Source organism: Hyaena hyaena, unplaced genomic scaffold (assembly GCF_003009895.1).
Source record: "Hyaena hyaena isolate Hyena2069 unplaced genomic scaffold, ASM300989v1 scaffold_327, whole genome shotgun sequence".
NCBI classification, from domain to species: Eukaryota; Metazoa; Chordata; class Mammalia; order Carnivora; family Hyaenidae; genus Hyaena; species Hyaena hyaena.
The window spans coordinates 1,039,541-1,067,053 of record NW_024080962.1 but is presented as its reverse complement, the minus strand read 5'-3'; the positions used below and the strand labels follow the sequence as shown (position 1 = coordinate 1,067,053).

The 27,513-nt window shown below is 50.8% G+C and overlaps 1 protein-coding gene across 1 annotated transcript in view; it reads left to right on the top strand.

Annotated features, from left to right (window-relative positions):
* CHD7 (chromodomain helicase DNA binding protein 7) overlaps positions 1–27,513 on the top strand; it is a 188,492-nt gene that overhangs the window by 157,988 nt on the left and 2,991 nt on the right. Inside the window, 19 exon segments of the mRNA XM_039249132.1 lie at positions 396–563; positions 1,009–1,188; positions 4,986–5,096; positions 5,186–5,391; positions 8,097–8,296; positions 8,486–8,645; positions 13,356–13,445; positions 13,868–13,971; positions 15,296–15,425; positions 15,819–15,891; positions 16,049–16,106; positions 17,023–17,251; positions 17,497–17,705; positions 17,830–18,507; positions 19,105–19,265; positions 21,845–22,072; positions 22,299–22,742; positions 25,893–26,114; positions 27,323–27,463. Of these exon segments, the coding sequence (XP_039105063.1) occupies positions 396–563; positions 1,009–1,188; positions 4,986–5,096; positions 5,186–5,391; positions 8,097–8,296; positions 8,486–8,645; positions 13,356–13,445; positions 13,868–13,971; positions 15,296–15,425; positions 15,819–15,891; positions 16,049–16,106; positions 17,023–17,251; positions 17,497–17,705; positions 17,830–18,507; positions 19,105–19,265; positions 21,845–22,072; positions 22,299–22,742; positions 25,893–26,114; positions 27,323–27,463 (3,792 nt within the window).

The window sequence follows — 27,513 nt, the reverse complement described above, 5'->3', positions numbered from 1 at the left end:
TCTCTCTCTCTCTCTCTCTCTTTCTCTCTTTCTCTCTTTCTCTCTTTCTCTCTCTCTCTCTCTCTTTCTCTCTCTCTTTCTCTCTTTCTCTCTCTCTTTCTCTCTCTCTTTCTTTTCTTTCTTTTCTTTCTTTTCTTTCTTTTCTTCTTTCTTTCTCAAAGTCATTCTACAATGATGGAGAAACCCCAGTGAAACCAAGAAAGCTGTGTCGTCCCTAAGGCAGCGTCCCACAATCGGGCAAATGAACCAAGTAGTAATCAATGTACTAATAACGTACAGGGAATTTCTGAGGACGCTAACCTTCTGGACTGCACCTCTGCTTGTGGGAACAGGTGCTCGTGGGGCTGACACTGGCGTCCCGTCTGTGCTAGCCATTCATTTCCTTTCTCTTCCAGGCGCAGGCCAGGTGTCACAGAATAGGTCAGAGCAAATCTGTGAAAATCTACAGGCTGATCACAAGAAACTCTTACGAAAGGGAAATGTTCGACAAGGCCAGTCTGAAGCTCGGCCTGGATAAAGCGGTGCTGCAGTCCATGAGCGGGCGAGAAAACGCTGCCAACGGGGTAACCCACACCTGCCCACGCCCTTCCCTTCTCCCGGCACCTTGCTTTACGTAGCTAGTCGTAAGAAATTATCCAGCATCACGTTGTATTTCAACCTCGACGTTTTCAGCCTATTTTGTCGTATTTTCCTTTTTCTTTATTTAATTAAAGTATTTATTTACGAGAGAGAGGATGAGTGGGGCGGGGGAGGGGCAGAGAGCGGGAGGAACAGAGGATCTGAAGCGGGCTCTGTGCTGACAGCAGACAGCCTGAGGCGGGGCTTAGACTCTCCAACCGTGAGATCATGACCTGAGCTGAAGTCGGACGCTTAGCCGACGGAGCCCCCCGGGCGCCCGTATATTTTCTTTTATATAAGTTAGGTTTATCCTCCTTGAGTACAACGGAGCACTTGTGTGGTCTAAAAACATTTCAGTTCTAACTTGGTTTAAACCCCTCTCTGTAACAGGTCCAGCAGCTTTCCAAGAAAGAAATAGAGGACCTTCTGCGCAAGGGGGCCTACGGAGCACTCATGGATGAGGAGGACGAGGGGTCTAAATTCTGCGAAGAAGATATCGATCAGATCCTCCTGCGGCGAACCCACACCATCACCATTGAGTCTGAAGGCAAAGGCTCCACGTTTGCTAAGGTGCGAACTAGCCGACGAGGCAGGTTGTCTACGGGAGTGACGGAGCTCCCGGGGAGCAGGGCCTTACCAAGTGCTCACAAGGCGCCTGTTAACATTTGCTTGGTGATTGAGAGCTAAGAAATTGATGATTAAGTCCCTGTGGGACCCTTGATGCGTAGAAGGTTCTCAGTGTGTGTTTTGGGTTCCCTTCTCTGTACACGGCACGGGTCGTCATCCTCACTGTGGTCTCCTGTAGGCGTGCCCGCTCGGGGGCGAATCCTTTCCCTGTGTCCTTGACCCCACCCGCTCTACTCCTTGAGCTCGGACACGGTCTTGCTTCCTGAGATCCCGACTCCTGACGTGGCCTGTACCTGCAGTCAGGCATCCGTTTGGCCCTCCAGCTGCAGCTGCACAAGCCACCTTCCACAGCTGAAGTCCACACGAGTGTTATTTGTACCTGCTGTCCCCACTGTCCCCTCTCTGCTTACTTTGCAACCTCTGGCTTGCACCCCTCCCCCACCCCGTCATCAGACCGGCTCTGGTGAAGGTCACCACCAAGCCTTCCTTCCCCCCGGCTTGGCTGAGAGCGCCTCTGAGGCCTCCCCTGTGCATCGCTCCACCCATCCACACCCTGGCCCACTTTACACCTTTATTTTTAACAGCTTTCTTGAAATGTAATTTACTCACCATAAAATTCATCGATTTTTAAGTGTACCATTCAGGGCTTTTACCATATTTGCAGACTTGTGCAGGCATCACCACAGCTAAGTTTAGAACATTTCCGTCTCCCCAGAACCTCATGCCCGTTAGCAGTCAGCCTCTCCTCCCTCCCTCTGCCCTCCTCCTCGCCCTCCCCCTTCCCCTTCCCTGCCAAGTCCTTGGCAACCACTAATCTGCTGTCTCTATAGATTTGCCTGCTCTGGACATTTCATAATGTGGAATCATACGACGTGTGGCCTTTTGTGCCTGCCTGCCTTCACTTAGCACGGTGTTTTTGAGATTCATCCGCGTTGGAGCACGTGTCAGTAATTCCTTCCCTTTCTTACTGGACGTGTTCTGTTGCCTAGATGGTCGTCTTTCAGGAGCGGGTAATGGGCATGGGGGCTAGTGGTGCACTCACTGGCTCAGACTGAAATGTCGGTGCTCTCCACTTTTTGGCTCCTGGACGACGTTCTTACAAACACTTATGAACAGGTTTTTATGCAGACACATCTTTCCACTTCTCGTCGGTATAGCCCACCAATAGAATTGCGGGGTCGTATGTTAAGTCTGTGTTTAACCCTCTGAGGAACTGCCAGACTCGTCTACAGTGCCTGCCATCCCCCCTTCACACCAGCAGTGTTTTAGGGTTCTGGCGTCTCCATACCCTTTCCCGCACGCTTTGACCATAGCCGTGTGAGTGAGTGTGAGGCGATAGCCAGCTCTGGCTTGGTCTGCATTCTTTGATGCTAGTGAGCATGTTTCCATGTGCTCATTAGCCACATGTGCATCATTTTGGGGAAAATGTCTTCAGATCTTCTGAGTTACTTGTCTTTTGATATTGAATATTAAGAATTCTTTATATATTCTAGATAAAAGTTTCTCATCAGACAATACAGTTTGCAAGTATTTGCTCCTAGTCTTTTCTTAAAGGTGTTTAATTTCACTGAAGTCCATTTTACCCATCTTTTTCTTTCATCATCTGTGCTTTTGATGTGTTGTCTAACCTAAGGTCACACAGATCTGCTCCCGTTTTCTCCTAAGAGTTTTACAGTTTTTACGCGTACGTTTAGGCCTGGGTCCCTGGTGAGTGAGTTCTGGCGTGTGGTGTGAGCCAGGGGTCCGTCTCCTTCCTTCTGCTTGTGGGCATATAGTCAGCCCAGCTGTACGGCCTGGAAAGGCTCCCTCCTCTGGGCCCTGTGACCCAGCACCTTCTCTCTTACATCTTCCAGCTTCTTCTCAGGCTCTGCTCTCTGTCCTCACAGGCCCTTCAGGTTCAGCATGTGCAGAATCGGCTTCCTCATTCCTGTCCCTCCACCCTCTGTGTGCGTGCCCACACCACATGCCTGAGTGGTGCCATTCTGATGCCAGAGCCGGCTGTGACCGTTTTCTTGGCTCCCTCCTCCCCTCTTCCCTCCTCCCTCTCCGTCCTCCCCTCTCCCTCCCCTCCTCCCTCCTCCCCTCTCCCTCCTCCCTCCTCCCCTCTCCCTCCTCCCTCCTCCCCTCTCCCTCCCTCTTCCNGCGGGTGCCCGCTCTGGTGTCAGCTGTGTGCCACCGGGCTTCGGGCCGAGTTATGATCCGGGGGCGAGACCAGGCGCTAGCGGGTCTGGATGTCTGCACAGGTTTAAATACCCCACCACAGCGGCCGTTTCGGCTTGCTTCGGTTCAGAACATTCGTGGCGCACCCCCAAACCCCAGCATAGAAGCGCTAGGGGAGAGGATGGAAAGAGCCGGAGAACATGGCCCCTGCCTGGGGCCAAACGGGTAACAAACACGCATGAGGTGTTTCCAGGCAATAACCTTGCAAAAGAATATCCTGATTGAATCCAGTGTCTGGACGTACGGCCAACACAGATGCAGTGGATACAGGAGATTCATTCCAAAGGCCCGACTCCCCAGCAACCCAGGAACCTGGCAGAGGCGGGGAGGGGCGGGCACCCACCACCTCCTCCCACAGTCCCCTTGGCAGCTGCAGGGATGCCTGCGGGCAGACCTTCCCTGGGATCTGTCCCCAGGGCTGCAGCTCGGGCCCTTGGACACACAGAATCTGCTTGGTCACAATGACTTAGCAACGTAAGGAAAGGGAAAACCCTCCCTCCTCCTTCCCGCCCTCCATCCCTCCCTCTTTTCTCCAGTCTTCCCTCCCTCCTCCCTCCCCCCCTCTCCCTCCTCCCCCCCTCCCCCTCCTTCCCCCTCTTCCCCTCCTCCCCCCTCCTTCCCTCCTCCCCTCTCCCTCCTCCCTCTCCCTCCTCCCCTCTCCCTCCTCCCCTCTCCCTCCTCCCCTCCTCATTGTCGTTGTCCTTCTCCCCCTCTCCATGCTTCACATCTAGCCAGGTTCTAACTTTCATTTTGCCTCTTAAACAGTGTATATCTGGCCTCTCTCCCTTGTCCGCTTGTGCTGGAGCTGTTTTCAGCCTCCGCTGCCTGCTGTGAACCAGGGTAGTAGCCCGTGCTGCCCTCCCGGGCTGCAGAACGTCAGGAGCGTCTCTGACAGGTGGCTTTGGATACCACCGTGTCCATCTTGAGATTATTTCCAATCTGAAAGAGTTCCCCGCTACCTCAGGACCCCGTTACCGGGACACACAAGGCCCCGCCCAGCCCGGTTTCCGCCTGCCTCCCCAGCTTGACCTTTAGCCGCTCTCCCCTGACCGCGCTTATCACCAGCCACGTGACACAGTGGCCTTTCTTCCCCTCTGAGCCTTTGCACATGCTCTGTCGTGAACGTTTCCACATACCTTTCCTGTTCTGCGAGCTTTGAACAGTCTGGTCCAGGCATCAGATTCTGGGGGGCCAGTTCTCTGTTCCCGCAGAGCCCCTCCCTGCACGTGCGCCCCTCACAAACCTGGCTAGGCCCGCCCTCTGTGTATCAGTCGCACCTGTACGTACCTTTGTGACCCGTCGCTGATTACACTGTACTGTCGTCTTTTGCCTCCTGATCCGTTGAAATCCCGGACGGAGAGCTGCCTGAGGGATGGTCGTTCACCCCAGCCCACAGACTGCGGCATCTGACACACAGCGCAGGAACGCGTGCGTGGTTGCCTGACTGAGTAAATGATGACTGCTTTGCGTTTGCCTCTGAGAAGAGCATCTCAAAGTAATGCCTGTTTTTCCTCCTTTAGGCCAGTTTTGTTGCATCTGGAAATAGGACAGATATTTCCTTGGATGATCCAAATTTCTGGCAAAAGTGGGCTAAGAAGGCTGAATTGGATATTGATGCCTTAAATGGGAGGGTGAGTGAGAGGTCCTGTTCAAACCCTACCTAATGTAACCCACGGGAGGCTTCTTTAGAAGTTTCTAATTCAACTGCTGTCGTTTTTAGAACAACCTCGTTATTGACACTCCAAGAGTGAGGAAGCAAACCAGGCTGTACAGTGCAGTGAAGGAAGACGAGCTGATGGAATTTTCAGACCTGGAAAGTGATTCCGAAGAGAAGCCGTGCGCAAAGCCGCGGCGGCCCCAGGACAGGTCCCAGGGCTATGCGCGGAGTGAGTGCTTTAGGGTGGAGAAGAATCTGCTCGTCTATGGGTGAGTCGGGCTCCCGTGAAACCCAGAATGTTATTCTCAATAGCAAATTGTGATCGGCGTAGAGACAAAATGTGTGTCGTGTCCGGATTTCTGTGACTCCCCATAGTGCAGTTGAGCAAATGGCTGCACAGCAGCTGTGACGGGGCCCAGTGGTGTTGGGTAAAGGCACTCACAGTTGTTCATATTTTCATGGATGGGAAGGAGCGCAGCTTTGTCCCTTAAGGATTTATGTCCGATCCAGATTTACCTGTTGGTGACTAGTAACTCACAGTGAAGTCTCAAAGTTGTACGTACTTTTCCTGTTTTAGCTTTGCATACGGTTTTTGAGTAGAGTAGTCTTTCAGTATTTGTTTTTCTGCTATAAACACTCGCTAAAGGCAATCATCTCAGTTCTAAAGCTCTTCCAACTCATCTGGAACTTGCACGGGTGGCTGGGTCAGCTCTGAGTGTGTCACGTCTGTCCTGCTGGACAGCGTGTTTCAGAAAGGCGGGATCCACATCTAACTCATCTGTGAAGCTGTGTGTGTGGAACACCAAATGGCGCTTTGAACGATGGTGACGTAGATGTCTGCATCTGCAGGGAAGAGTTCTCTAGCACACGGGGGGACTGCAGACACATTCCGTTCAGATAGAAAACCACCACCAAAATCCTACTTCTGCAGGTCTGGTGAGATCCTGCCTCTGAGTAGTTCCCCCAGTGGGTTATCATTAGTTTTAGGAGAAACGCAGGCTACGAACACGGCAGACGGGGCTCGTCTGGCCCGTGTCTGTCCTTCTGGCCCCTTCCGTGGGTGGCTCAGGCTTCTGTTAGGACAGACCGCCCCCCCTTCAGCCTGCCCTGCTCCATCTCATCTCTGCCTTCTATAAGCTCTTTCCACTGCCCAGAGTGAGCACGTGCATGCACACACACACACATACACACCCAGCACACACATACGCGCGCGCGCACACACACACACAGCACACACCCAGCACTCAGGCTTTCCCTGCCCCGCCACGCCTGTCGTCAGCCCCCAGCACAGGCGTCACCTCGGCGCCCCACATCAGAGGCCTGGTCTACACGCGCCGTCACACCCACCATGTTGTCTTAGGCCTTCGAGCGGCAGGCAGGCCTCTCCTGCCAGAGGCCCGGGATCACCTTCCCCATGTCCTCAGGGAAGAATGCAGTGCTAGCGGCCACTCAGGGAGTGTGAGTCAGTGATTGCCTGTGGAATAAACGAAGTTCAGCTGGAGCCCGTTCTGTTCTCAGCAGGACAGACACCGAAGCCCTTTGCGGCTGCCCCCCGCCCCCCGTCCACCCCCCCCCCGCCTCGTGTGTTTCAGCCTCAGCGTCAAAGTTAGTAGTTGAGAACTTTGCCGAGAGCTTTAGAAGTCGGCTGTATTAATAACTCCCGGGGCTCCGCAGCATGCTTCACAGGCTGGGTCTTTGGGGAAAGGGCTGCCCCCGTCTAGGCGTCACTGTGTGGTGACACGTGTTGGAGGCAGGGCACTGTGCTGGCCACGCGGACACCAGGGACGCACCTGTGAGTAGGACAGGCGGGCCCCTGCCTCGAGGCCGGTGAGCAAGCGGGAGTGGCAGGGGAGACGGTGCAGATGGAGGCTGAGCAGCAGGTCTGTCCCTGAAGAGACGGCTCGAGCATCGTGTCCCGCTGCTGAGGCTGGTGGGGGGATGGACGCAGGGGTTCCACGGATGGCGGCGTGACTTAATGGGTGGATGCTGCGGCGTAGCCCCGGTGAGAGAGTCCGCTGCTAGGTGGGGAGAAGAGTCCCGTGCAGACAGAGCAGTGTGTCCAGAGGCCTGAAGGTGTGGGCTGGCCCTGCAGTTTGAGGAACTGAGTCCTTAGAAGCCAGAGAGGCCCAGGCCAGGGCACACGGCAGGGCCTCTCAGCCACAGCCTCCCCGCTGTGCACAGCCCCCTGCTGTGCTTCCTCCTATGCTGAGCTCAGGCCTGGGGCTCCCGAGCCATAACCGGGGCAGGTGGGGGGGGGGGGCGGGGAGGCAGCACAGGCAGCGTCTGCCCAGCTGCTGTGCGCCCTCACTGCACAGCACGCAGACCCAGGAGCAGCGCGCTGTGTCACTGCGACTGTAGCCCCATGCACACTTCCTGGGCAGCCGTGTGCCGCATGCTTTGTCCTGTGCACAGTCCTTCCTTCCCCCTGTTTGATGTGAGGGTCTGACAGCTGGCTGGACACGTTGCCCGTGAACGCTCTTGTACTCGGGAGTTAGCGCTCCCCGTTTCGGAAGGAGACTCAAGCCTGTTGATGGGCTCTCGGTTATCACGACACTCCTTGGAGGTTAAAATACCCGTGCCCCCTCAGCACCGTGTCCTAGTTTGGGGGCGGCCACACCCACCTCACGGAGCGGGTCAGCACTGGGGCGTACAGACCGTGACGGAGTGGGGCTCCGTGTACAGGGCCCAGGCCTGGCTGGCTTCCACGTCCCCCGAGTTGCCGCTGCTGCCCGAAGTGACCGGGAAAGGCCGTGTCGGCCCCGTAGATGTTATTTCACAGACGCTTTTACTCCTGAAGCACAGAGCGGGGAACTCTGGCCCGCTCTGAGTGCCCCGCGGGCTTCCCGGTATCCCCCGATGTGAAACACTGCCGGCCTCGAGCCACCGGTTCCTAACCCCGCTCCCTGCCCGTGAGGGCGAAGCCCCAGATCTAACGTGAGAGGCACCGGCGACATGGCGCGTCTCTGCTTTGCAGCTGGGGCCGGTGGACGGACATCCTGTCGCACGGACGCTACAAGCGCCCGCTCACGGAGCACGATGTGGAGACCATCTGCAGGACCATTCTCGTGTACTGCCTCCATCACTACAAGGGGGACGAGAACATCAAAAGCTTCATCTGGGACTTGATCACGCCCACGGCTGACGGCCAGACGCGAGCCCTGGTCAATCATTCCGGTAGGTCCGCTGCATGCCGTCTGTACTCCGGGGTCAGAGGGCCGCCCGGGGCCCTTGTGACGCGACCCGGACCACAGATCTCCCCGGCCCGCACGTGGGGATGTCCGGGTCCGGCACTGCGGTGGGGGTTGTCAGGAGCTTCTGTCAGTAGTAGTAGTATCCTTAGCGTCGCTGTCCTTACGACCACAGGTCTGTCGGCCCCGGTGCCGAGGGGAAGGAAAGGAAAGAAGGTGAAGGCCCAGAGCACCCACCCGGTGGTGCAGGACGCCGACTGGCTGGCGGGCTGCAACCCGGACGCCCTGTTCCAGGAGGACAGCTACCGGAAGCACCTGAAGCACCACTGCAATAAGTACGCGGGGGGGTGACCGCTCGGCCGGGGTACCGCCTTCCTGCAGCTTCATGGTGTCTCTTCTTCTTAACGTTTTGGTTTTTTTTCAACATTTATTTGTTTTTGAGAGAAATAGAGTGCCGGTGGGGGAGGGGCAGAGAGAGAGGGAGACACAGAATCTAAAGCAGCTCCAGGCTCTGAACTAGCTGGCAGCACAGAGCCCGACGTGGGGCTTGAACCCACGAACCATGAGATCATGACCTGAGCCGAAGTCGGACACTTAACTGACTGAGCCACCCAGGCACCCCTTTAATGTTTATTTTTGAGAGAGAGAGGTAAAGAGAGCGCATGCGAGTGGAGGAGGGACAGAGAGAGGAGAGAAAGAGAGTCCCAACCAGGCCCCATGCTGTCAGCGCAGAGCCCGATGCAGGGCTCCAACTCACGAACCGTGAGATCATGACCTGAGCCGAAGCTGGATGCCTAACCCACTGAGCCACCCAGGCGCCCCTTTACTATTTTTCTTGAAACATGGCGCCAAGTCACATGACAGCATAGCTTTAGATGCCTGATTTTTTTTTTTTATTGTGGTAGATGCATAACACAATCTTCCCATTTAACCATTTGTCAGTGTACGACTCAGCAGTATTGATTACATTCAAAATGCTACGCAGCCATCAGCACTGTCTATACCCCAAATCTTTTCATTGACACCAGTGTGAACTCTGCACCTGTTAACAGTAACTTGCCCTCTGCCCTCCCTGCCCCGAGCCCCTGGCAAATACCATTCTCCTTTTTGTCTCCATGAATTTGCCTACCCTACACACCTCGTGAGTGGACTCACAGGATTTGTCTGTCTGTGTCTGGCCTTTTCTCACCTAGCATAATATTTTCAGGGTTCATCCATGGTGTATCTTTTGCCAGAATTTCATACATTTTTATGGCTGGATGACCCCTTTATACACGCCGACCACATTTTGTTTACCCAATCTTCTGTCAGCAGGCACGCAGGTCAATGGACTCCTTTCTGCTGTTGTGCGTGCTGCTGCTGAGGATGTTGCAGATAACTACGTTTTAACCACGGCCTGTTAGAGAATTACCGTCAGCTTTAGATGACCCCACCTGCAACCGACTGCTTTCAGTGGAGGGGCCGGGGAGTCTGCATGTAATCTTTGGCCTAATACTACCTCAGTTGGTGGGCCCTTCTTTCTTACCTTTGAGCTTAGAATCATATTCCTTATCTTTATTTCCAGAAACTGATTCTGTGTCATTGAAGAATATTAAATCTGAACTTAGGTCAGTGCTTGGAGCTCTGTTTCTGATCTGCCCGTTAAACTAACATCAGTATGTGTGCGGTTGGTGCCGTGCCCTGAGCCTGCAGTTCTGAGAACGGGCCGTGGAGCCAGCACCCCACACGCCCTCCACTTGGAGCTTGTGTGGCCCTGGGCACGTTCCTCGGCCTCACTTCCCCTGCTAGCCACGCAGGGTTGTGCAGCAGGATCTTGCCTGATGAAGCAGGGCGTACGGAAATATGGACCTCTCTTCCCGGGGCCACAGAAGTCTGAGCACGTAACAACTGGCAGCTTCGTGTGGCTCTCATGTGGGTGCTTCGTGTGGATTATCTGTTTGACTTGTCTGAGACAAGTAGAGCTCACATCCCCTCCCCTCCCCTCCCCTTCATCCCCATTTACCTGACGAGGAGACGGAGATCTGGTTCTCAGCCGGTTAGGGGGCAGAGCCAGACTGGACGTCCGGAGCAGACGAGGGCGGTGCCCTTGATCTCGGCGCGCCTGCCCCGCCCTGTGGGGCCTCCCGAGCCTCATGTGACATAATTCCCCGGGGGTGCCTGCTGCACCCGCCTTGCAGCGATGGTGGTTCTGTCCCTTCTTAAACATGGCAGTGCCCTCAGGGGACCCTCTTTGATTGCTGTCGGTAGGTTCTGACTGACAAAATTTTTCCTTTTTGAGTCTTTAAAACCATTACCTCAGACCGTTTTGGTGCCAGGGAAACGGTTTTGCTGTTACTGCTGTGGCACAATAGCTCTCCCGAAAATCCTGCCCCGCTTTCAGCTATTAGAAAACTTGTGTTTCCTGTGGTTTATGTCAACTTTGGGTCAATAGCCTTCAGAGTTCTGGAGTCAAATAAACCGGAAGTGAAGTGGTTTGGTGGCTCCTGTGCCTGAGTCCCAGAGTGACGAGGCAGTAGGTTTTAATTTCCCGTTCCGATACCAGTAGCGGACCCTTACGCAGTCCCCTCCCTAATTAGTATGCAAGACGTGGCTGGTGCGCTCCTTCCCCGTGGTGACGGGGAGACTGGCAAGGCGCGCCGGCTCCTCTGGAAGTTGCTCTTCCTGATAGATCGTGCCCCGAGACTTCTCAGGACCTGAAGTGGGGGGACGCTCAGCACTGGTAACAGGATATGAAATGCAGATCGAGAGACCTGCTGGAGGGTAGCCAGGCAGTTCTCTTCCAAAGTCTCGAGAGAGACAAAGACAGAGGACCTGTTAAAGGAGAGGAAGGGGCAGGACAGCTCATCGCCCTGTATGGTCCTGAACTGGACGCAGGTCCAGAAACTGGTCCCTAGCCAGTCGAATGGGAGTGAGGTCTGGGGACAGTCATTCGTGGTCTGGCCCGTCGGGTTTCCAAGTGCAGACTCCTTCAGGTCAGGGCCCACCTCCTGTCTACCTTGGTGTCCTGCTGGCACCGACCACGTCCCCCACACAGGCACCAAGCTCGCCAGTTGCGTTGGTTGGAATTTTTCCTCCGGAAGAAAGGTGATATTCACAGTTAGCTCTTGAAAGTCTCCACATCACTAAAATTCCTCCCAAAGAAGAAAATTTTGTCTTCTACCAAAAGGGAGAGCAACCAGGGCACCTGGGTGGCTCAGCCAATTAAGCGTCCGACTTCAGCTCAGGTCACGATCTCATGGTTGGTGGGTTCAAGCCCCACGTCGGGCTCTGTGCTGTCAGTGCAGGACCTGCTTTGGAAGCTCTGTCCCCGCCACCCTTTCTGCCCCTCCCCCTCTCCGGCTTGGGCTCTCTTTCTTCTCAAAAACAAACAGACAAACGTTTTAAAAATAAAATGAAAGAGCAAATCCATTCATATCATGGCCACTGCACTGAGTTTTGGTGAAAAACACAGAATCCAGCCAAGGGCAGAGGGTGTTTCCTGTGTGACTACCCTTTCCGAACGTCCTCTGTAAAGAGGTCCTGACCTGTGAAGGCTCTAACCAGAGAAGAAGGGCGGTGCCAGCCATCGAGGGCCATGCCGTGAGTGACCTTGTGCCAGTTTAGTGTGGCCCAGCCCATTTTTAATCTCATCAAAAGAAAAATCTCAAAAAGAAACTAAAATTTTACCGTGGAGCGTATTCATGTATTGACAGCCTCACCCTCTGTCCATCTAGAATCCGTGGTCCTTAAAAGTAGACACCCGGTGAGGAGGAAGGCCTGTCGTGGGGAACCTACTCGTGTGTGCGGGAGAAGTCTCTTTTGGCAAAACCGCCCCTATTTGTCACTTTGATATTTTCAAGGACACTTGCCACGTCCTGAGAGACAGTGCACAGTGGTGGAGTCAGAACGCCTACTCCCAGTGGTCCATGCTCAAGGTGACCCTGTGACCTTGGATATGTCCCTGGTCTTTGGTTACTGTCAGTTTTCACGTCTGAAATGGAAATCGTAACGTGCCCCGCTTCATCCTAGGCTTATCGTGGAGATCAGATGGGCTAGTGCATGCAGACGCGATACGTGGGCTGTAAAATATTCTGTGAGTGTGTGATGATGGGATCGCCCAGCTAGGGAGATCGCACTTAGGAGGCTTCAAACTTCAGCCCTGAATGCAGATCAGGGGCCATCCAGCAGGAGATGCTAGATTCTGATTAGATGTGCGCCTTCAGGATTTGTCAAGGGGTCTTTGCTGACAGAATGAAGCTTATGCCATTGGAGAAATCCAAATGAGATTGAAACTCTGGTGCCTAGAAGTCCACGCCTTTTTAGAACCTTATTCCTTGAAAATGACTAAGACCTTCAAGGAATGGGACACATTTGAAACTCCTTTGTGTCATTATTTTCCAAGCTCCAGCCTAGGTCCAGGTAACATCCACTAGAAGGAACAAATGATGTTGAATATTCCTTAAGGGAGAAGGGCGAGCACCCGCCCCCTCCTGCACCTTCCCCCGCCCCCCCATCACCATCTTCCTTTCTCGGAAGCAAAGTTGTATTATCTGAAAAACCTGACATTCCATATTGAGGGTTTATGGTAAGGTAGTAAAACCAGATTTTATATCTCGTTTATTCCTACAACTTCTGATGTGCTTCCAAAAATGGTATTAAGGCAGCAGCTGAGGAAATTTTATGAGATAATGAAGCAGAACAGTTCCTGAAAGCCATCTGCTCGGTTGTTTACAAACTTGCCTCAATACTTCAGAGGCAGCGGTGGGGTACGTGTCTAAACTTCACAAGCTGCACTAGGTAGACCGGAATGAAGCGCGCCGGGGCCGGGCCGGGCCTGGGCCCTCTCCGTGCGGCGGGAGCGGTTGCCAGGCAGGCCTGTTGGAAGCCAGCAGAAAGCACCACACAGAGGTGATTATGTGCCACCATCTGTCACGCTTCAGGCCCGCCGTGCAGCGTGGCTAATCAGCCTTGGCAGCATGATGGATGAACAGCAGCAGCTGCCAAAGCCCCTGTTGGCAAACAGTCCTCAAGTTAAGAACTTTCTCCCCCTCGGTCTTCCTCTCCAGGGTCCTGCTGCGTGTCCGCATGCTGTACTACCTACGACAAGAAGTTATAGGAGACCAGGCAGATAAGATCTTAGAGGGCGCTGACTCCAGGTCAGTGCGAGCGCCCGCCGCCCCGTACCTCCTCCCCGTAGTGATCCGGGTGGTCGGGAAGCACCCTCCCCGCCCAGACCCAGTGAGGGGCGCGTCTCCTGTTGGGCACCCGCGAGCGTGGGGGGTGTGATGGTCATCGGGTAAAGCGTGTCACCGTGCGCGCGTCACGTGCACAAAGGTGTGACCTGCATTGCTGGTGTTCTGAGGTGACCTTTAAAGCGGGATGCTGTGCGGTGACCTTCATTTCTGGCCGTGGCGGAAAGCGACTGGCTGACACCCTTTCTCTTAAAAACCTTTGCGCGACGCCCAGATCCCTGTCGTGGGACGGGGGCACGCGAGTCCGTGTATCATGTATGCAGTTACTGGGGCTCCTTTTTTAATATTCTGTGTGTTTTGAGCACTGCAAACGGTTGTCTGTGCAGTGAAGCCGACGTGTGGATACCTGAGCCCTTCCATGCCGAAGTCCCCACAGACTGGTGGGACCAGGAAGCAGATAAGTCCCTCCTGATTGGCGTGTTCAAACACGGTAAGTGATGTCCCCGTGTGACCACATCGCGACCGTGCGGCTTTGTCGTTGGAGCTCTTCGCGTGCTCTTCGCCCAAGTCATAATATTAATGAGGGTAGTTCCAAAGGACTCTTGGCTTCTTCCATTTTCCTCTACTAAAAATCTAATACGAACTGTAAATATCAGATGCTGTTTTTGTATGTTTGTTGAGTATTTGAGAAGAAAACATTTCTTTCTTGGCTGTAAATAAAACCCAAACCATATTTGTTTTAATAATGGCCAAGTTGTCCCGTAGCCCTCCCTAAACTTCGCTTCTGAGCGCGGCTCCCCGGGCCTGCCAGCCCGAGTCAGAGTGGACGGTGGGCTTAACCTCTGCTATTAATCTGTACAAGTGCCTCCCGGGCTTTGTTCCAAGCAATATTTCACAAATGTCAGTGCCGAGAACTCACGGCTCCCCTGAGTGGGATGCAGCCTTGTTAACTTTGAAAGGCTGGGGATGCAGAACTGGCATGATATATACAGTGAGCGATTCCTGATTATAATCCCAATTCTCTGGGGGTCACGGAGGTATTCTCAGCAGCCCAGCCTGACTAAAGCAGAGAATGATGGCTTATAAAACCTTTCATGATTACAGTTTGGCTTGCGGCTCTGCAGCAGTTAGGAGCGGTGTGTTGTAGTACACATCCTAATTGAATTGTGCTGCTCTGCCTACGTACTGCAGCCGCGTTTTGTGAGCTCAGCCTAAAAATCATTTTCCCGCAGTGCACTGTTGGGGTCTGCCATTTTCCATCTAGTCAACTCGGGCAGTCAAAAAGCAAATTGCAGTTTGAAAACCATAGAGGGAACAGTGTCGTCTCACTGACATGCATCATCCTAAACCTAATAAGACAGGTTCGCTGGCCTTACGTGGGCGGGGGTTTTCGGCCAGCGGTGCGCGGTCCTGCAGGACCACAGCCGCTCACGGGAGGCCGGCACGGACGTGGGGTGCCCCGCGGAGCCCGTAAAGGAGCGTCACAAAGCCTTTTAAATGTCAGGCAAAATTAGATCTGGGGGAACATGGGGTCAAAAACCTTCCCAGGCATCTCACAGTTGTGTTGAACCTGCTTTTCTGTTAGTGTTTGTGGTCATTTGGCTGAGATCCCGGAGATGTAACTCGCCCCCCCCACCCCCCAAATCTGCCCCGCTGTGAGCGCCCTATGGAACGCTTTCCTAAGACGAGGTTCGCAAGTGATCGCCTCAGCCGAGGGGTGAACTCGGTGTGCTCTGGCAGTGCTGTGGGGTTGTCCGTGACGGCCCTCTCGCTCTTTCTGTGCATGTCCTCTGGGGCCGGCGGGGCTGGCGCAGGCTACGAGAAGTACAACTCCATGCGAGCTGACCCCGCACTGTGCTTCCTGGAACGCGTCGGTATGCCCGATGCCAAGGCCATCGCTGCCGAGCAGAGGGGAACAGACATGCTAGCAGATGGCGGTGACGGGTAAGGAGGACATTTGAAAACGTTAATACACTTCATATCAGTGTCCCATCCACCGGCAGGGTTCGGCTCTCGCACCGCGCCAGGCACTACGTCGCATCTGATTTGAACTTGCCTGGTGTGTGCCAGTTCAGTCTGTTTACGTATCGTAATGATTATTCTAACACAGTGTATTATCTGGATAATCTGAAACGTGCTTATTTTTCCCAAACGATGACCCTTCCCCCGCCCCAGCCCCTTCCCCCAGGACCGCACGATTTAAACACTGATAGCGTCGCCTTTGATGTCAGATCCAGAATTAAAAGTTGTGTTAGGCCAGCAATCAGTCTTTTGTGAGCCCCCTCAGTCTCTTGCTTATCTGTACGATTTAAACATTTTTTTACAATTTTAACATAGGGGAGAATTTGATAGAGAAGATGAAGACCCGGAATACAAACCAACCAGGACTCCATTCAAGGATGAAATAGACGTAAGGACTCAAGTATATTGGCTTTTACAGCACTGTCAAAATATTATATGCCCATATTTGACTTGTTAAACTTTATAGATAAGAGCCTTCTCTTTAAAAGATAAAGCAAAATGAAACCCCAAATTAAAATGATTCTGTTTCTCACCTTGCTTTCAAGGAATTTGCGAATTCTCCCCCGGAAGATAAGGAGGAATCCATGGAGGTGCGCTCCGCAGGTAAGGCTGCGTCGATGCCCACAGAGCAGGTGTGTGCCATGAGGCATTGTTCATGCCTGCGCTTCTGCTCCTTCACGAATGTCCTTTCTTCCATACTGACTCACCCCTTTTGTGACTCATTTTAATTCTTGTTTATTGTTTTTCATAACATTGAATTTCTTTCATGAAATCACTATTTTTTGGGTTAAGACGGTTTATACATCTCTACATACCAGTCAGTGGAAATTTTGACGCATCGGTAGAAATCTGTCTCTCAGGGGTATGGAGGGCATTTGCTAGCTATCTGAAATATTGCAAGTTTATAGAAAACGGACCTTTTCTCTAATGTAGAATAATCAGCTAACGATCACGTGATTATCTCTTATGTTCCAGATTGCTATGCTAAGTACCGTACAGGAAAGCACCCTCATGTAGTAGTTCATGGCATAAAGTATGTTTTCTTTACATAAAACTGATTAAGTAAACTTGCTTCCCCCTCCACTCTCCTGGCCCCTGCAAGGGGTTAAAAAAGAAGCAGTTTTAGGGGCACCTGGGTGGCTCCATCGTTTGAGTGTCTGACTTTGGCTCAGGTCATGATCTCCCAGTGTGTGGGTTTGAGCCCCGCGTCGGGCTCTATGCTGGACAGCTCAGAGCCTGGAGCCTGCTTCCGATTCTGTCTCTCTCCCCCTCCCCTGCTTGCATTCACTCTCTCGCACTCTATCAAAAATAAATACTAAGAAAAATTTTTTAAAAAGAAGCAGTTTGTAAATTTCATACTAATATTGTTCTTTATTTATATTTTAAAAACAAGAGCATGAAGATGACCTTTCCCACACTGTCATTTGAATGTTAATGAGTCATCTTGTTTTGATGGAAAATCCTGTGTATTGCAAGATTGCAGCTACACATTTCAAAAATATTTTTTCCACTTCCCCAGGCAAGCACAGTGAGAGTAATGCTGAGTTAGGCCAACTTTACTGGCCCAACACTTCGACCCTGACCACCCGTCTGCGCCGGCTCATCACTGCCTATCAGCGCAGCTATAAACGGCAACAAATGAGGCAGGAGGCCCTAATGAAGACCGACCGGCGGAGACGGCGGCCTCGGGAGGAAGTGAGGGCACTAGAAGCGGAAAGGGAAGCTATAATATCTGAGAAGCGGCAAAAGTGAGTTTCTTCAGGGTTTTACTGAGCTCCGGGTAGGTGCCTCTCTTCTCTGCCCTTCTCGGCCAGCAAGAGGCAAGAATCACGCCCCAGATAACGATCAAAGAAAGTCAGTGCATGAAAGCAGTCTGTCTGTCGCCCCCAGAGTAAGCCCATGCCTTAAGTTTAGGGGAAGAGAAGCCAAGAATTGATAACCTTTAAGCCTGTTTCCTTAAGTACGGTTTAAGCTAACGTCTTCTTGCTCATAGGTGGACGAGAAGAGAAGAGGCTGACTTTTACCGGGTGGTGTCCACTTTTGGAGTTATTTTTGACCCCCTGAAACAGCAGTTTGACTGGAACCAATTTCGAGCCTTTGCCAGACTTGACAAAAAGTCTGATGAGAGTTTGGAGAAATACTTCAGTTGTTTTGTGGCCATGTGTAGGCGAGTGTGTCGAATGCCCACGAAGCCAGATGATGGTAGGTTCTTTTTGTAACAGAAGTTCTGTGGTGAGAGGCCAAATAACGTGGAAAATAGAGAGCGAACAATTTAATGCGTGCTCAGGTTTTTCCCCAAGTGAATCCAGTTGTTTTCATGTTACAGAACCACCCGACCTCTCCTCCGTGATCGAGCCGATCACAGAAGAGCGGGCCTCTAGAACTCTCTACCGCATCGAGCTGCTGCGGAAGATCCGCGAGCAGGTTCTCCATCACCCTCAGCTGGGAGAGAGGCTGAAGCTGTGTCAGCCGAGTTTGGATCTGCCCGAGTGGTGGGAGTGTGGGAGGCATGACCGGGACCTGCTTGTCGGCGCCGCTAAGCACGGGGTCAGCCGGACGGACTATCACATCCTCAACGACCCCGAGCTGTCTTTCTTGGACGCGCACAAAACCTTTGCCCAGAGCCGAGGGGCGGGAAGCCTGCCCTCCCTGACGCCCCTGGCCGCTGGGCTCGGCCAGCCGCCCGCCGCCCCGCCGCCGGCTCTCGCTCAGGAGGAGAAGGCGGCGGGGCCGAGCGAGGGCCGCGCGGAGGAGGGAGGCGGCGGGGCCGCCCCGGAGAAAGCCGGCGCGCAGGGCGGGGAGGAGGAGGAGGGGGCCGGCGGCAGGGACAGGGGCCGGAGGCAGGGCTGCGGGCCCGAGGCTGGCTCTGTGCAGAGCGACCCGCGGGGGGCGGACGTCGGCGCAGATGCGGGGCCCAAGTCTGTCTCGGAGAAGGGCTCCGAGGAGGACGAAGAGGACAAGCTGGAGGACGACGACAAGTCGGAAGAGTCTTCCCAGCCTGAAGGTGAGGCCGCGCCGCCGCCGCCGCCGCCTGGGGACACGGTATCTCGAGCAGCTTCGAGCCTCGGAAGAGTGTCCCGGGCACGTGGCAGTTTTGAGATCAGGGGGAGGGGAGCCCGAGTAGGGGTGGCGTCAGCGTCCCAATGCCGCTGATTCGGACAATGACACGTGAAGGACAAGAGCCACTCCCTGAATACACGCTGGCAGTTGTTTCAAAACAGAGGAGACTGAATTTTAGTTTTAAGGCGGAAGTAAAAGGCCAAAGCAGAACCTGAAAATAACCAGCATCCTTCACGAGTCTCCGTCATTCCGCCTCCTCCGAGGTGGACGGGCACGGTGTCGGGTCATTAGTGACGCCCCCTCCCCAGGCCTGCCTGCTGCCTCGTCCACAAAACCCCGAGCGCGCCATGTGCACCCAGCCCGTCAGCAGCTGGGACAGCACGGTCGTTAAGATGCCTAATGCTGTCCTAGCCATGAAGTAGGCACTCAGTAAAACCGCTTGGAGCCGAGCGGTTTCCAAGTTTTTCACCATGTCCTCTCTGAACTTCTTTTCCTGTCAGGCCCCGCGGTCGTGAGTAACGCGCACTAACTCCTTTCTCAGCAGGGGCCGTTTCCAGAGGGAAGAATTTTGATGAGGAAAGCAACGCCTCCATGAGCACCGCCAGGGATGAAACCCGCGATGGGTTCTACATGGAGGATGGAGACCCTTCGGTGGCTCAGCTCCTTCATGAGAGAACATTTGCCTTCTCCTTCTGGCCAAAGGTTGGTGGCGAGTTTTGGGTATTTTGTTTCGTGGGCCAAAAAAGTGTCGGGGGGGGGCGGTTTCAGGAACTCTTTCTCGTTTAATTTTTCGAGTAAGTTTAAGGTACACTTGGACACCGTGGATGAAGACTAGATTTTTCTCACATTCGAAAGTCTGTGCAGTACTTTTGTAACAGGACAGGAAAGGTGACATGAAGGAAAGATAAGAACAACTCTTTATATGGGCCTTTAGCTCCTCAGAGCTTTCTAGGCTGGTAATCACGTTGGCCAGTACAGTCTCCGAACTGTTGTTTCCACAGACTCCCCCTGCAGCAAAATGAAGTGTGTACAGGTCTTTCTCTTTCCCTCCCTCCTTCTGTCCCTTCCTTCCTTTTATTTATTTATTTATTTTTTTTACTGTGGTAAAAACTACAAATTTATGAGCATAACCAATTTTAAATGTCCAGTTCAGTAGCTTTAAGTATATTCACATCTCTGGTGGACAGATCTCCAGAACGTTGTCTGGCATGACTGAAACTTTATACCCATGGACCAGCGTCCCCTCCCCACTCCCGTCTCCCCTAGCCCCTGGCGACCACGACTCCCCTCTGTTTCTGTGAATTTGACTACTTTAGCTACCTTAGCACATGAGTGGAATCATGAGGTGTTCGCCCTTTTGTGGCTTGCTTATTTCACTTCTGTCACCTTATACGCCAGGTTTATCTGTGTGACAGCATGTGACAGGAGTTCCTTCCCTTTCAAGGCTGAGTAATATTCCATTGTATGTACATATCACATCTTCATCCGTTCATCCGTCCTTGGAACATTAGGCTTCCTTCCACTTCTTGGCTTATTGTAGTGCTGCTGTGAGCGTGAGGGCGCCAGTGTCTCTTTGAGGTCCTGCTTTCAGTTCCTCTGGACATGTACTCAGAAGTGGGATTGCTGCGTCACGTGGCATTCTATTTTTAATTTGTTTGAGGAGCCTCCATACTGTTTTCTGTAGCTGTCACGCCATTTGCAGTCCCACCCACCAACAACGCACAAGGGGAAAATGTGTGTTTTAATTTTTTTTTTTAATGTTTATTTTATTTTTGTGAGAGAGAGAGACAGAGCACAAGCTGGGGAGGAGCAGAGAGAGAGGGAGACACGGAATCCAAAGCAGGCTCCAGGCTCTGAGCTGTCAGCACAGAGCCCGACACGGGGCTCAACCCCACGACCTGCGAGACCATGACCTGAGCCAAAGTCGGACACCTAACCGACTGAGTCACCGAGGCATCCCCTTAATTTTTAAAAATCTGAAACGGAACTTTCAGATTTTAAGACACCTTCAGAGGTTTGGAAACCTACAGTCTTCTCAACCTGGGAGAGGGTGGGCTATTGACCCACTTGCTCCAAACAATTATGAAGTAGTTCCAAATGTAGTTATCTATAACCAAAAGCAAAAATGGAAATTACTTTTCTGGCTAACTAGGGTAATTTATAATAGATCTCTATGTAATTTGGGTCTGCTTTTTGGGGTGGGGACATAATCATTCTTTCTAATCACCATAACAGGGCTGTCTGGTTTAAAACAAACAACACAAAAACAGCCCCGGCTGACTCATCCCCAGGCCGGTCCTCCACAGTGTTCATTGTGTAAGAAACAATGTGAAATTTGTAGATGAAGAGTGTACTATCAAAGACATTTTTTTCTCTGTATGCTCTGTTCTGCTGCTCTCCCTTATTGAGTATAGAAGAGTTTCCCAGATCAGTCAAAAAGTCCGTCGTAGCAGACACTTTAATCTATGGAAACTGGGCCTGAGAGCTGTAATTAGAAATTTTTAATGTACACGCTCCAGTGAAATTCGAAGTGATAATAGTTGGGGGATGCAAATTGACATTCATTAGGTGTCCCTAGGTCGGTGCCCGTTTTGTACTGCTGAACTTTATTAATAGTGACGCTAATGATGTCCCACTTCCTGGGACGCACGTCGATCCAGCCTGTGGATCCGAAGCACCAGAACGTCCAGAAGCTAAGTTCCTGAACTTGAATACCAGTTGCTTTTGAAAGATGGGGATATTTTTGAGGTGGTTATGCAATGTTTTCTAATTTGCGTGGTCCCACGTTCGTAATTGAAAAATAGGAAATTTTCTCCATTGGAGCTATCTTCGGACCTTCCACCAGAGCAAAGCAGTTTCTGTGGGTTTTGTTTGTTTACTCACTTGTTTTTTGTTTCTTTTTACTTTTGTGTCCACTGATTGACTTTTTAAAAATTTTAATTATTTAAGTTTATTTCTTTATTTTGAGAGAGAGCAAGTGGTGGGAGGGGCAGAGAGAGAGAGAGAGAGAGAGAGAGAGAGAAAGAATCCCAGGCAGGTTCCACTGACAGCAAGGAGCCTAACGCAGGGCTCCATGTCATGAACTGTGAGATCGTGACCTGAGCCAAAATCAGGATTTGGACACTTAACCGACTGAGCTACCCAGGCATCCCCTGCCCCTCCCCCCCACACTGATTGCCTTTTAAACCTTTTATGCTCTTTAGCATCTTGATGAAATATTTATCTCGTAATTTTCACCACACCTTTGCTACAATTTTGTGTGACTTTTCCTCTCCCTCCAGGACCGAGTAATGATAAACCGATTAGACAACATCTGTGAAGCGGTGCTGAAAGGCAAATGGCCAGTAAATAGGCGCCAGATGTTTGATTTCCAGGGCCTCATCCCTGGTTACACGCCACCCACCATGGACAGTCCCCTGCAGAAGAGGGGCTTTGCCGAGCTCTCCATTGCCGGCCAAGCGAGCATCAGTGGGAGCGAGGACCTCACGACTTCTCCTCAGTTGTCGAAGGTAAGTTTGTTCTGCTGTTTAGAAGTGAGCTCTCTTTTGAGTCTTCACTCAGTTTGGAAGCCTGTGGCTCACTGGTCCTACCTAGAATTAAGATGGCTGCCGTTTCCTCAGCTCTTTTCAGCAGTTATGAATGTTTAATTCCTGAAGCTTATTGTTCTTTTTTCTGAAACCCAGCCCATTAGCAGATACAGTTTTGGCTCATTGTCGTGTTGGAATTTTTCAATAGGAAGACGCCCTAAATCTCTCTGTCCCTCGCCAGCGGAGGAGGAGGAGGAGGAAAATTGAAATTGAGGCCGAGAGAGCTGCCAAGCGGCGAAACCTCATGGAAATGGTTGCCCAGCTGAGGGAGTCTCAAGTGGTCTCAGAAAACGGACAAGAAAAAGTTGTAGATTTATCAAAGGCCTCGAGAGAGGCAGCAAGCTCTACCTCAAATTTCTCATCTCTTACTTCAAAGTTTATCTTGCCTAATGTCTCGACACCGGTGTCCGATGCCTTTAAGACTCAAATGGAGCTGCTCCAGGCAGGCCTGTCACGCACACCCACGAGGCATCTGCTTAATGGCTCCCTAGTGGACGGAGAGCCTCCCATGAAGAGGAGGCGGGGAAGGAGGAAAAACGTGGAGGGTCTTGATCTGCTTTTCATGAGCCACAAACGGACGTCATTGAGTGCAGTAAGTTAAGGAGCTCACTTCCATTGTGTGTGCCCACAGTGGCAGCCAGAATCCCTGCCGCTCTGACGACACTGGCCCGTGCTCCCGTCAGTGACGTGGCATTAAAGCTGGCTTCTTCCACTAAAGAAACGGGATCACAGTGACCACTCATGGTTCTGAGCTGAACAATTGTGTTGAGCTTTGACACAGATCACTCGGCCTGAACCGAATGTAGCTGGAGGATTTATTCCTCCCGAGATCCTGATATATTGATTACTCTCGGAAGACTAGCCCAAAACAAAACCATGTTCTTCTGAGCCTGTAATTGTTATCTCTGAATTCCTGAGGCGGAAAAAGCTTCTGCTCTTAAAAATATTGTTGGGGGCGGGGGGGGGTCTGACGTTTATTAGATTAGTATAAATGTTTAGTTTCAGGCTTGAGACATGTGTTCACGGACAGAGATAGTGATGGCAGGTTCTGCTAGCTTCCTAACTGCAGCTGTTTTTAAAATCTCAACTGAATAAAGATCTGTGCTAGCCTAGCCTTGTATGCAATGTACGCACCAGTGGGTTTTGACATTTTCTTTTTCACCTCAAAGGAAATGAGTATAGTGTGATCAAAATAACCCCTTCCCTAATCTTCTTCGACCACCCCACTTAAAGATGCACTGCCCGGGTAATGACGGGGGTTTTACCTCCAAAGAACCTGAGTCCATTTTTAAGAGGACAAAGTAGTACCAGGCCTTATCCATCTGGAACCCCGATCAGCCTGGGGACACTGGAGCTTGTTTGGGAACGAGGAGCCGGCGCTCCAGGAGAGAGTCTTTCCCTGGGCAGGTGGGACACAATTTGGGAAACGCTGACATTTGACACTGAGAGGAGGGAGACGTTTGTTTCAACAGTTTTTGCTTTTCCTAACCCTATTCCCATCTGCTCAGTTCTATTTCTTAAATGTCAAGAAAGCCAAATGACTTCAAAGGGTAGTAAAAGGGGTGGTCGAGTTAAAGTTGAGAAATGACAAAATAGCATTCACTGGAATTTCCCCTCTGGAGGGGTCTGACTGAAACAGAAGCATCTGGGTGATTAAAAGTTAATTTTCAAAATTCATTACCATGTACCAATCATAATAACGGTCATTTTTGATGAACATATGATTACTTTTAGAATCTCCTAAAAATATGCCTTGTAATGGATCAACTGCGACTGGTTACTCCATAAATTCAAATGCCGTTTCGAGGTGTGTGGCCCCCAGAGTTGTTTCACTAAAGATTAGCCTCCCCCCAACACTGTGATAGATTTTTGTTCCCTGAAAATCCTTTCTACATAAGCATCAACATGTAGCTGAGTTTCTGCATCTCACACCTTTATTTATTTACTGTTGTATTTAATGTTTGAATCCTAGCACATATTTGTCTGTGGTCCAGGCATCAGGAATTAACCGTGTGAACCAGGTGCTATTTATATATTGTAATTATATATTCTATATTAAACTTCAGGCTGATTTTATGCATTTCACATATTTTACGTCATCCCTAAGAACTTACTGGTGTTTTTCCTTTTTCTAAAGTCACGTAAACAACCCAGCTCAAAATTCCTAATAGATGTTAGAGAATGTATTTTAAAAGTTTTGTTTCTTTTACTGGCAAATGTTAGAATTTAGGGATTACATACTTGGTATTGTGGAAAGTTATGTGCATACACATAAAACAAGGAAAATGCCGACTGATCTATAAATAAGTGGAATAGTGAAGAGCTATTAAAGGTCAGCAGTGTTACTTATATGGATGAAGACGAATCCTAAAATCTTTCATTGTGTCAGTACTCAAACTCGAGACCATTTTGCATTTGCCACAAAAAGTAAGGATACAGTCACCATACATCCAACAACATGGTAGAAGTCGTCCCTGGGTGCACTCCCCGTCCCCCCCCCCCCCCCCCCCCCCCCCCCCCCCCCGCAAGTACAATGTGAAGAGTAAGCGCATAACAAGTGCTTGCATTGGAAAACTCAGTGGTTAAGATGAGCGGCTGGTAAATAATCATGCATCATAGCTGTGAGGCGTGCCTGGGGTACTTTGTGAGCCCAAGGGAAGAATGGTAGGAGGAGGAGGAGGCTATGGGGAGAAACAGATGAGGAGGTTTCCTTAGGCATGGTCCTACTTTGGTTAAGTTTTGGAGATTGTGTAGGCCTTCGTCATTTGAAAAGAGATTGCAGGGAGAAAACGTGCAAAGGGACTGAGGCTAGAGACAGCCTTCCAGGTTTGCTAAACTGAAAGTCATCGGCAGCAGGGGAGTCCGATGAGGAGGTGGAGTTCAACAGAAGTGAGCTTGGATGCCAGGTAGGATATAAACCGCGGAGGGCCTTGACTTCCGTACTAAAGAAGCTGGATTTTATCCTGAAGGCGATGGGGATTCAGTCACTTAAGTAGTTTAGAATAGTCTCGAACTAGGAAGAGTGCATTTTAGAAAACCGACTGTAGTATAGCAGCGTGGCAGTCTGAGTAAAGAAGAGCGGAACGAGAATCAGGGAGACCCTTTGGGAATGTCACAGTGGGGGGGGGGGGCAGTAGCGAAGACCTGGACCAAAGTAGGAGCAGCAGGAATAGACAGGTGGGCTGCCAGAGAAGTTGTCTGGGGGTTGGAGTAACAGTGTGAGGACCACCGGTCGGATGGTGGTAGAGAACAGGTGTCCGTTAAGTGTAATATTTTCAGTGTTGCCCCACATGCCTGCTGCAAAATATCATACTACCAATAAAATTGTACGGTTCAGAGAGTGCCAAAAAGCTATGCACAAGATGGCTGCTGGAACATTCCTTCAGTTTTAATTTCTTTAATGATGTTATCCTGAGATCCCAAGAGAGATTGAGAGGCCACCCTTCATGCACGTCAAGCTCAGACTACACCGTCCGTGCCCTAGTGGCTTGTGTAAGATCTCAGACATGGAGCACTGGTGCACAGTGAATTTCCTCCCTAATTACTAATTCTGCAGTGTGGACAGTGATGTTAAAGTTTCATCTTCTAACTTCATAGCTGTTCCCAAATTGACAGTGTTTCAGGTAACTTTTCCCCCCTTTTGGTCAAAGATCCATTATGCTAGGATAGCATTTTCTTGGGATAAGACCTTTCTGGAACCGGTCATCCTAGGAGAATTCAGACCACTGTCAACTCTCTGCAGGAGGATGCTGAGGTGACCAAAGCTTTTGAAGAAGATATAGAGACCCCACCTACAAGAAACATTCCTTCTCCTGGACAGCTGGACCCAGACACGCGGATCCCTGTGATAAATCTTGAAGACGGGACTAGGCTGGTGGGGGAGGACGCTCCAAAAAACAAGGACTTAGTTGAATGGCTGAAGCTGCATCCTACTTACACTGTTGACATGCCAAGTTATGTACCAGTAAGTACTACCGAGTTTGGTGGGGAGGAGTCCGGGGAGGATAGCCCCCACAATCGTCCCGTAGAACACAGAAATTCTTCTGGTCCTTCTGCCTCTTGCTTGACTGTCTCCTCATCGCGAACGTTCCCCGGTATCTGCCACTGTGTGTTTTATGTTAGAAAAACTAACTTCAAGTCAGAAAGGAAACCTTGTAGTTACTTGAAGATGCCAATTACGCACTTCCTTCCTTTCTCCTTCCACCAGACAAGACATGAGTTCTTCAGTTATTCTTTACATGGCCTGGTTTTCAGGTGGTCTCATTAGCAGGATGACACTCACGAATGCACTTTAATTGGATCAGACCAGGTCTGGCGAGCACAGAGGACTCTGAAGCTGTTACCTGCAGAAATTTGACAGGCTAATACAGCCCCAGACTTTATGAGCTTCTCTTTCAAACAACTAACACTTGCGCCTTACAATAAACATTAAACGGTATCTCTAGGTGATCTGTCGCATAAACTGCTTGTTAGCTAGTGGCGCAAACCTTTTACCTCCTGTGTACTTAGTGCCTGTTTTTTTTTTTTAAACTTGAGTGTAGGATTTCACATTTTTTTTGTTGAGTTCAGCTTGAGTTGAGTCCTTGCCATTCAGAATGTCCCCTCCTGCATGAGTCCTTTTATCCCTGAGTTGCTCCTGTTCGTGTCTAGCCTGTGTCGTAGACATGACGTCATCTCTGTGTCCGTCCAAGTCACTGAGTAGAAATGAGTAAGGGTACTTGAGAAAGTTTCCTTTAAAAATACTGTGACTTAGTTAAACATTTGAAGAAAAGGCTTTACACGGGGTCATTGATAGACAAAAGGAAAAGCAGATTCTCAGCTTACATGTGTGTCTAGGTCCTTAATGTACAAAGAGAAAAATAGGAGTTTTTCTTTTTAAAGAAAAGTATGGTTTCTGATAACTGAAATGATGCCTGAAACTTCCAAAGTAATTGAAAATGGCATGACTGAGGGCACCTGCCTGCCTCAGTTGGTAGCGTGTGCAACTCTTGATCCCCGGATCATGAGTTCGAGCTCCACATTGGGCATAGAGATTATTTAAAAAAAAAAAAAAGAAAGAAAGAAAAAGAAAATAGCTTGACTATTCTCTTTGTCATTCAGGAAAGAGTAATTACTAAATACAGTTTTACTAAATATGTATTTTGGGTTTTTTTTTTTTTTTTTTTTTTGCAGAAGAATGCGGATGTGCTGTTTTCCTCATTTCAGAAACCGAAACAGAAACGACATAGATGTCGAAACCCTAATAAACTGGATATAAACACTTTGACAGGAGAAGAAAGGGTGCCTGTTGTCAATAAACGAAATGGAAAGAAGGTGAATGTTTGGGAAAGGGAAATGATCTCTGTGTGTGATTTCTTATCCCA